The sequence below is a fragment of the Pteropus vampyrus genome, unplaced genomic scaffold (genome assembly GCF_000151845.1).
Source record: "Pteropus vampyrus isolate Shadow unplaced genomic scaffold, Pvam_2.0 Scaffold135, whole genome shotgun sequence".
Lineage (NCBI taxonomy): Eukaryota > Metazoa > Chordata > Mammalia > Chiroptera > Pteropodidae > Pteropus > Pteropus vampyrus.
Window position 1 is genome coordinate 2,942,722 of NW_011888916.1, and position 10,566 is coordinate 2,953,287.

General features: G+C 38.9%; 1 protein-coding gene across 1 annotated transcript in view; it reads left to right on the forward strand.

Annotated features, from left to right (window-relative positions):
* The window catches only part of LOC105297195 (cytochrome P450 4X1-like), a 47,027-nt gene that overhangs the window by 4,047 nt on the left and 32,414 nt on the right, over positions 1-10,566 (forward strand). The window contains exons 2-5 of the mRNA XM_023534998.1: positions 6,142-6,283; positions 7,580-7,624; positions 8,224-8,351; positions 10,379-10,506. Coding sequence (XP_023390766.1) covers positions 6,142-6,283; positions 7,580-7,624; positions 8,224-8,351; positions 10,379-10,506 — 443 coding nt within the window. The remainder of the gene's footprint in view (positions 1-6,141; positions 6,284-7,579; positions 7,625-8,223; positions 8,352-10,378; positions 10,507-10,566) is intronic.

The following is a 10,566-nucleotide window of genomic DNA, read 5'->3' on the forward strand; positions in this document are numbered from 1 at the left end:
GTGTTGCCCTTCGGTCTTTTTCTGTGGCAGCTTCTGTTGATTTAATTTTTTCCTTTGAATGGGCCATATTTTTTGTTTCTTTGTATGACTTGTGATTCTTTGTTGAAAACTGGACATTTCAGTCTAATAATATGATAACTCAGGAGATCAGATTCTCTCCCTTCCCCAGGGTTTGCTTTGTTTTGCTTTGTTTTATTTATTTATTTTTAAATTGCTGCAAGCTTTCTCTTTAACAAAGATCATCAGAAAAGACCTAAAGGTCTTTTTTCAGCTCTTCACATGGTAGACCTAAGGTCTTTTCTGAGCCTGTGATTTTCCTTGGGAATATGTGGTCACTTTCTGATTTTCCTTGTATATACAATTGCTTTCAAATATCCTAGTCTTTAATGCCTGGCTCTCAAAAGCAGGGACAGGGAAAGAGAAAAATAACCAGGAAAGAAGAAACCAGCCTTTTAAATTTCCTAGAAGTCACTTCAGCCAGTAAGAACAGGGGAACTTGCAACAATGGGGAGAAGTACAACAACAATAGCCACTGGCCTCTTGTGTGTGTGTACCTCTGTGTTCAGAAGAAGTAATTGGTGATCAGAACACCAATCCCCAATATTTGGGGGACAGGGCACTTCCCCCTCCCCAACACCAGCTCCCACAAGCTGTGTGTAAGCTGCTCCAGGAACACCTACAGCTGCCTGCCACCTCGGCTAGGGATGGGAGATGGGTAGCTTCTACCATGTGAAGAGCTGAAATTGACCAAAATTAATTACAGTATACAGTCTAAGCCTTCCCCCTGGAAGTTGTAATTCTTCAGTAGATTCCAGAATTTCAAAATAGGTACATCAGACAGATTCTTCCAGAGCAATGGTTGCCTAGGTGGGGAGACAGATTACTCATACTTCCTAATCTGCCATCTTTCCAGAATTCTCCCACTTTCTTAATCTTTATTATATGACCCTTTTCTTTTCCTCTCTATAACAGCTTTAAGGTCTTCACTTTGCCTCTGATGTTCTGAAATTTAATTATGATGTACTAAAGTGTGGCATTAGGCTTTGTTCCTCCATTTATTATGCTTGACACTTGGTCGGCAATCTTTTTAATCTAAAAACTCGTATTTATCAGTTCTGGAATTTTTTATGTATAATATTTGTCTTAGTTTATGTTTCTCCAGAATAAGACCCTGAGACAAAGATTCAAGAGCAAGTATTTTACTTTGGAGATGATGGATGCCAGGAAACTTTGATAGAGGGTCAGGCAGGTGAGACAAGGATAGGAAAGCAGGCAACATAGGGCTGATTTTCAAGCAAGTTGCCACTGTGGATAACTATAGTTTAATCCCACAGGGGAACTCCAGTAGTCAGTGTATGTAATTCAGAGTTATCCTACCTGAAGACGGGTAAGGGAACTGGGGCATTTTTAGATTAACTTCTGATAGTCATGGTGGAAGGTTGGCCCTAGGGAGTGTTAAATTCCCAACACTTTTGAACTGTTTTGTAGACAGCAAGGCAGTGAACAGAGACAACCCTTAGATTAATAAATGCAGATTCTGGTTATGGCAAGCCATAAAGTGGTAAGGATGAAGAGTTAGGGATAGGACATGAATAGCGAACATTACAATTTCTTTGATATTTCCTTACCAACACCTCTCAATTTCTCTTTTCTCTCTGGAACTCCAATTGGTTGGATATGGACCTCCTGCATTGAGCATCTATTTAAAAAACAAATAAACAAACAAATAAACTTTGCTTCTTGATTTTTATCTTCTTATAATTTCTACTAAAAACATTTTTTTTTAATTTGGCTATCATAATTTAATTTCCAAGGGCTCTGTCTTATTCTCCATTTATTGTTGTATCACCTTATGATACATTTTAAAAATGGTAAAACATAGTAGCTTAAGAAAACAAAGTCCAATTTATCAATTTTTTCTTTTGTTGTTTGTGCTTTTGTTGTCATATCTAAGAAACCATTGCCAAATCCAAGATTAAATCTTTGTTTTTGTCTAAGAGTTTTGCAGTTCTAGTTCTCTCATTTAGATCTTTAATCTATTATGAGTTAATTTTTGTATATTGTGTGAGGTAGGGATTCAACTTCCTTCTTTTGCATGTATATATCCAGTTATCCCAGTACCATTTGTTGAAAAGACTATTATTTTGCCCCCATTGAATTGTTTTGGCACCTGAGTAGGAAAAACCTAGTTCTACTCCTGCATATCTCCTTTACTCTCATACTATTACCACATTCACAGCACTTCTGACTCCAGATGTGTTACAGTTTTCCTCACACAAAGCAATTCTGTGACACCAGCTGAGTGTCCTACGATTTAACTCAATTCTGACACTGTCTACCTGGAGATAGCATCAGATCCTAGAGATTAAGGGCTCAGTCCCACAGATCTACCCCAAATCTCCTACTTCAGATGCCAGTCACGAATCCAGGTTGTTACTTGTGCTTCTGACCAATCATCTATAAATTGGAGCTTCCTATGACCCCCTCCTCAGTTTCGATTAATTTGCTAAAATGGCTCACAAAACTCAGGAAACTAGTTTACTTCCTGATGACTGGTTTATTATAAAAGGACATGACAAAAGATACAGATGAACATCCAGATAGGAGAGCTGCATAGGGCAGGATATGTGGGAAAGGGCACAGATCTTCCACGCTCTTTCCAGCTGTGCCACCCTTGCACCAACCCGGAAGGTCTCCAAACCCTATACTTCTCAGATACTTATGGAAGCTTCATCGCATAAGTACAATTGGTCATTCATTCTATTTTCAACCCCTTTCCCTTCTCTGAAGATCGGGAGGTAGGGCTGAAAATTCTAAGCTGCTAATTATGGCTTAATCTTTCTGGTGACTGACCCCCATCCAGGAGCACCCCAAGAATCACCTCATTAGAACAAAAGACACTGCTCTCACCCAGGAGATTCCAAGGGATTTAGGAACTCTGTGTCAGGAACCAAATGTTAGAACAAAAGATGCTGCCAGTACCCTTATCACTTAGGAAATGTGCCAGAAACTGGGGGCAGAGACCAATACACACACACACACACACACACACACACACACACACACACACACACACACCTTTCCTATTGCTTCACAACACCTTGGTAAAAAATTAATTGACTAAACATGAAGGTTTACTTCTGGATTGTGGACTCTATTTAATTGATCTATATGTCTATCATGCCAATACCACGCTGTTTTAATTACTGTTGCTTTATGGTAAGTTTTGAAATGAGGAAGCATGAGTTCTCCTACTTTGTTCTTTTTCAAGGTCATTTAGGCTATTCTAGATACTTCCAGCTTCCATATAAATTTTAATATCAGCTTGTCAATATCTACAAAGAAACTAGTTATAATTCTGATAGGGATTGCATTGAATCTGTAAATCAATTTGGGAAGTATTGCCATCTTAACAATATTAAGTCTTCTGATCCATGAACATGAATATCTTTCCATTCATTTAAGTCTTTTAAAATTTCCAACGTTTTGTAGTTTTCAGAGTGTATGTTTTCCCTTTTTTGTTAAATGTTTCTGAATATTTTCTGCTATTTGATATTGTCATAAATAGAATGGTTTTATTTTTATTCAGATTGTTCATTGCATTCATAGTGTTTTAAAGTTCATATGTCTCTTGACTGTCACTAAATTATTTTTTTTTTATTTTAGAGAGGCCTCTATCAGAGTTTTGGAGATTGGAGATGGCTGATACATCAAGTTCACTTTTATTACCAACTTTTATTACTCATTTACCTTTTTTTACCCTTTATGTTCCTTTTGATGACTCATCACTTAGTCACAAGGAAAGGATGGAACTATTTTACATTGTAACATTTTAGGTATAACCATAGATTCCAGAAGAAAAGGCATATATACATAGGGGAAATTCCTGACAAGACGAGAAATTTCATTCCTTGCTCTTTTCCAATCATACTGCTCTTCTTGCTAGTCCTCAAACATGCCAAGCAAATTCCTTCCTCAGGTCTTTGGATATCCTTTCCCTTGGCTGGAATGCTCTCTGTGCACTTTATTCAGGCCTTTGAACAAATGTCGCTTCTTCAGAGAGGCCCACCCTTGACCACTCAAACTAAAATACGGCCTCTAGCACTCCTTGTCCCCTAACTCTGTTTTTATTATCTTAGTATTTATCACTCTTTTACATTATATTATATACTCCTTTACTATACACTCCTTTCCTCACCACTAGGATACCATAAACCCAGTTCTTGGCTTGTAGTAGGTGCTAAGTAACCATTTTGTTGAGTGCTCACATCCATTAGGTGCTAAATAAATTCATTCAAAGATTTATCAACTACAAAGAATAGACCAGGTATATTGATACTTATTCAGCAGGCCAATGAATCCTAGCCAGTGTGTGAGACCTAGTGTGTGTATATGCAGGAGTATGTATGTGTGTTTGTATGTAATTCAAGGAAAGTCTGTATAGTTAGATAGTAAAGCACTTGGGCTTTAGAGTTCAACCTGGGTTTGAATCCTTACTACTAGTTGCAGCCATATTGCCTTGAACAGATACTTAACCTCTCTAAGGTTCAATTTCTCCATTTATAAAATGGAGATTGCAATTGTATCTGTTCCATTGGATTTCTCATGTAAAGAATAAACATGGAAAGCACTTGGAAGCATCCGGTTCATAGTAGTGCTTGGTAAATGTTAGCTATTATCATTTCTCTGAGGACGAAGCAAATTCCAAATATTTCTGAACAATGTCTTCTAAATATGTGTAATAAGTATTTTCAAATGTATTTAATGCTGCTATGAATGAAAAAAAAAGATAAATTCATATATTCCAAGAGTCACAATAACTTTCAGTCCTTTTTGTCTAGACAGGAATTTCTAAAAGTATAACCAAATGCTTGTGGCTGAGAGTGTCCATGACAATTTCTAATCCAAAAAAATAATCCTCATACTAGGCTATAATTTCCATGAGGGCAAATACCTTACTTGTCTTATATTTCCCTGCATCTCTATCACCTGGCACATATAATAGGCACTTAATAAATAGTCATCTGTTTATTGTTTGCAAATGAATAAATGAGTAAATAGTAGCATTGTTGGAAAACATTGCTTGTGTCACCAGTGGGTGCTTGTCACTGACTTGATTGTGAGAATGTTAGCAAAAAAGAGTCTGCAGCACTTCAGGAACTAGATTGTAAAAGTCTCAACCTTTAGGGGCCCTAAACGATCCAGGGTGCACTTCATGGGTTAGAGGTGCTAGTTGGTAGCACAGGAAATAGGAGCCAAAGTTTTCTACCTCTCTGAGGGTAAAAATCACATGGCAAATTCTGTGTGATTGTTCACACAAAGAATATTTTTGCAGATCAGGATCCCTATGCTCAAATGTGTAACTAGGCACACCCAGACACACACGTACGGGTCCCCACCAACACCTACACTTTATACAAGAAGCATATATAAATGAATCTTATTGTCAGTGATTTAGTGGAACTATTTAAACAAGCCATTAGCAATCTGCTCATCAGGCAAAAAGTTCATTTCTGATGGTAGCGTTTGTACTCTGATTTATCAATGTTGGTAGCTGAGAGTTTTGTATTTGAGTTTGCTTCAAGCTTCACATACCTCTAAATGAGCCTTTGGCTATTATATAGGAAAAGAATTGGATTTTCTTTGTAGATAGAGTTGGCAAGTTTTTAGAAAGGAGTATTTACTATTACGGCATGAGAAAGAAACACTTATCCACAGTTAGAGAAAGGAGAAGGGAGAAAGAATGGTGAGCTGGGTGGTGGGTCATGTTTAACCGACTAACGGTTAGCTTCCCACATAGGGGAAAAAAAAATCGTTTTCAGCTTCCAGGCTCCACTCCTAAGTGTGTGACTCGGCTCTCTTCACCCTCTCGGTTGGGAAAACTGCTCACAGTGTAAGTCATTTGGTAGTGACTTATTCACTATATTTATATTGAGAAGATAAATACACTAACTTTGTTTAAAATATTATACCCCAAGCTTAGAAATCCCTAGGAAAGCATATCCACCTACTTCCAGAAACAGGGTAAGGCCCTCTGCCTGTATGACCTTATCTAGGCCCTAAACTCAGCTTGCATCTGTAGGAAGGGATGAGTCTAGATTGGCTGGCATCTCTAATTTCCTTCACTTTTTTTCCCTGCAGTTAATTCAGGATGGTAAATTGGAGAAACTTGAAGAGCTTGTCGAAAAATACCCGCGTGCCTTTCCTTTCTGGGTTGGGCCCTTTCAGGCATTTTTCTATATCTATGACCCGGACTATGCAAAGACATTTCTGAGCAGAACAGGTAAGAAAAGGGGTGTATCTCAAGAACCTTATCCTCCTGGGAGCTATATACACAACCCACAGGCAGGATTCTAAAGAAATTCTGAAGCAAAGATTAGTATTAGGCCTTTAAGAGACACTGGAAGAAGTGTGGAAAGCTTTTCTACCGATCCTGAAGGGGATTTCCATGTCCCCCAGTCCCTTGACTAGTTCAGACTCTCATGGGCTCTTTTAGGTCACTACCTTAGAGAAAAGCTTAGAACTGGTACCACCAGATCACAGGGTGAGGGGGGGACTTTCTTTGTCTCTTTTGGTTTTGTGACTTCAGTATCAGCAACACTCCCCACCCCACCCTCTTTCTCTTTTGTTGTTGTAGTCATTGTTGTTTTGACTTTTTGACTTTTTGACTTTTTTAGATCTGATTTGAGCCAAACTGACAATTGCTTGGAAGCAAGATCTAAAATGCTCCCCTAAGCTCCCTTCTTGAGCGTTAAGTTTTCAGGAGCATTTGGAAGTAGCTCTGCCTGTGCTGGTTCAATATGTAAACCCAAATGCTAGATTCTTACTTTATCCAGTCTAACCTCTTTATTGTGGTCCAAATTTTGTTTTCATTTTCTGCATATTTCTCAACTGTGTTCCCTTGGGAGAAGAAGTCATCTGACTCCCCCTCCATCCAATTCTTTTTCAAGGCTTCCATGGTAAATTATCGTATAGCACAAAATTAAAATGTCCAGTTTTTGTTCCAATGACTTCGTAAACTAAGGGCGAATATTCTTGTCTTTCTTCCCTGTGCCATTGCCTGCATTACTCTTAGCAAAACCTAATAAAAGAAAACAGCTTTTTCCATGCCTCCCATTTCCCTAGTTCTCTCTGATTGGTTTCATGTTCACCTCTTAACAGGACAAGAGCTGTAAAACACCTACACATTAGAGTTCATGAGAACCCCAAGAGACATTTGGACCTTGCTTTCTGGTGTTTCCCCAGCCCCTTTCTGTTAATTTGCTCTCCAAAAAGGATATGATAAGTTGTCCTAATTCCTGTTTTGGAAACTTTGTAACCCTCCAGCAATCACTATTTCTGTTAGAGGAAGTGTCAACAAGGAAAGAATCTGGATTTGTTTACCTTCCTCAGGGGGTTAGCTATCCTACCCCCACCTCCCACACCCCCAGCTCCTACCACAGGATGCAAGGAATGAGCCTGAGGCTGCCTTTTGCTGACTATTTGTGGTTAATGTAGGCAAATGAAGAGAACCTGCATCAGCTTTGATTGATAATCTTCCTCTAATGCTGTCTTTTGTTTCCTCTGCTTGACTCTGCAGATCCCAAGTCCAAGTACCTGTGCAAGTTCTTGGTTCCATGTCTTGGTATGTATGTGCATATGAGGAGGATGACCTACTCTGTCCCTAGAAATCCCCTTTCTATAGTAGAGCATTCCAAAGAAACTCAAATAGGAATTCAAAAGTGTTAAGAGTATAGTAGAGCTATACTGCAAATTATCTAAGGAGAAGGTCAAGAGGGCATGCTAAGGTCAAAGATAAATATTTGTTGTATTTCTACTGTGAGCTAGAGACCAGGTTGTGTGCTTTATATACACCCTCCACTTAATCTGCACAACAACACAGTGAATTAGATATTTAATATCACACTTTATCATTGAGAAAGCCAAGCCTCAGGAAGGTTGAGTGACTTACCCAGTTGTAACAGGTAGTAACTGATGATTTCAGGATTTGCATTCTCATCAGGCTTTAAAGCATGAGTTCTTTCTCACAATGCTAAATATATCCACTCCAGATGTAAGCTTCAAAACTCACCTCAATCTTAATATATGAGCACTATTTCGATATTCCACTGTCATGACAACTTGTGCTTCATGGTCACTCCATGGTGTCTGTGTTCCTCACCTCTCCTTCCTCATCTCATCTAATAAAAATGTCATGAGGTTTTGTGCCTTTAATTTCTCAAGGAGAAGGACTACTGAATCTAAATGGACCCAAGTGGTTCCAGCACCGACGCCTAATAACTCCTGTATTCAATTTTAACATCTTGAGATCGTACATCAAGGTCATGGCCCATTCTGTGAATATAATGCTGGTAAGTGAAGGGACACAAGTGTTCTGGTGTGTTGCAAAATGCTTCCAACAGGGAGTAAATTAGACATATGTTTAGTGGATAGAGAAAGTCAAAGGGGGATGATTTCTAGAAATTAACCAATGTACAAGTACCCACTGAGCAAGAGTGTATCTATGTAAGCCTTTGCTATGGTTCTTTGGATTTTATATATATATAATTTATATATATATAATTTCATTTATATATATATATATAAATGAAGATCTGCTCATCTGTCTTAGATCTATTTTGAGATCTTATGGCAGTAAACCAAGTACCAAGTAGTAGATTCAAATGGTAAGTGGTGTAGGTGTCAGGTAAGGAAATCATAGCTTCAGATTCAGAGGAGGTTCAGATTCAGAGGAGGTTCAGATTTACCATGAAATATGAGCTAGACTTGAATATGTGGATAACACTGATAAGGGAATCTAGGTAGAGTGAGTTAGTGTGAATAAAGGTTTTGAGATTGGAATGGACTTTCCTGATGGCCATAAATGACCTAGCAAATGATAAGTGCCTACATTAAAGTCACAGATGTGAGTTTCCTCCTGTAGAAAGCAAAGGAGCTGACCTGTGCCCTTGAAAAGAGCAGGAAGAGGTTGCAGAGGGGATATTGCTATGGGTAGTCCCTGATTAAAAATGAGTTCTATTCCAAAACTGTACTTGTACGTGATATACTTTTAATTTTAAAATTGTACTTATTTAAAAGTCAGATAAGTAATTCACTAATACAGTTTCATCATGAACACTTCCAACACCACAAACAAAGCCAAAGTTTTCCTCCACCTTCAGATGCAAGACCATCCCTTTTCCCAAGAGACAACCACTGTTACCAGCTGATTGGCTGTGTTCTCAGCCAAGCTCACAGAAGCGGATTTAACCTGAAGTCTGCCAGGACTGTGGTAAAGTACCCAAGAGTTCTCGAGGCAGAGAGCTCGAGGTGCAGGTTAGAGTGGGAGAGGGCATGCTCTTCCAATTCTGGTGCTGTGCAGCTTTATGCACAATTGCGTATCAGCCACTGGTGGTATTTGAGTTTATATCTCCATTGCAATAAACCATTTCTACCTCTCTCACTCCTCAGTCCCACACAGCCTCTCCTCTCACTGAATTGTGCCAGCTTTGAGCCTTCTCTTTGCTCTCATTTCGTCTAAACTCACTTTTTTTTACTCAGTAAAACCTACATAATTCAGGATGAAAGCAATTGACTAAACAATTGACGCAGGTAAAAAGCTGTCTTAAAAAAATCCATTTGCCTTTTTCCCCTATGGCCTCCAAATTCTTAGCATCTAGCTATAGGCACAAGTGCTCAACAAATGTTGGTTGATCCAAACTTAAACATTTAGATTTATTCGTATTTTTATACAAAGAATGCTTATTATGACAAAAACATTTTCAACAGAGAACTCTGTAGCAGTTTAAGCCACAAAACATTTCAGGTAGTGCATCTCATTGCGGGGGCGTGGCGAGTGAAGTGGACACAGGCCAGTTGCCTGCAGGGTTCCTGTTCACAGCTTCTCCCTGTCTCCCACTTCTAAATCAAAAATGTTTTTTGTTTTTTGTTTTTTTAAATATTCCAAGTTTATTTTAAATGCGGTTTTGGTGGTTGGGAGTAGTGATGGGGTGGGACGTCTAGCAGTTTGGGGACCGAAGATGAAGGAAGCCCTGAGGAGACCCCTTGTAATTATGGGTATCAGAGATTGTCTGTTTTACTGAAACTCTGGTCTGTTTTAAAGCAGAGTTATGATAATAACTGAAAGGTCGAAGATATTTAATTCAGCCATTGACTGAATACCTGGTTTACTTCATGCTCTTTCTCACCCAGCTGGGTGCATTTTTTTTTTCCCTTCCTCATGCCAAGTAAACACTTGGCTTATTTCCTTATATGACTTTTGCCCCTTGCTAATTCAGGGTTGTCTCCTGTACATCGTTAAGGGCAGGGTCAGGGAGGAGATTTGAGACTAAGGCACTCTGATGATGATGATGTTGTTGATCTTAACCTCCTGGGCCAGGGTAAGTGGGAGAAGATTTGCGGCACTCAGGACACACTTGTGGAGGTCTTTGGGCACATCCGTTTGATGACCCTGGACACACTTATGAAATGTATTTTCAGCCAGGAGACCAACTGCCAAATAAACAGGTCAGTGACAGGAGGGCAAAAAAAGACATTTGTTTGCCATTATATAAATCATTTATTAAC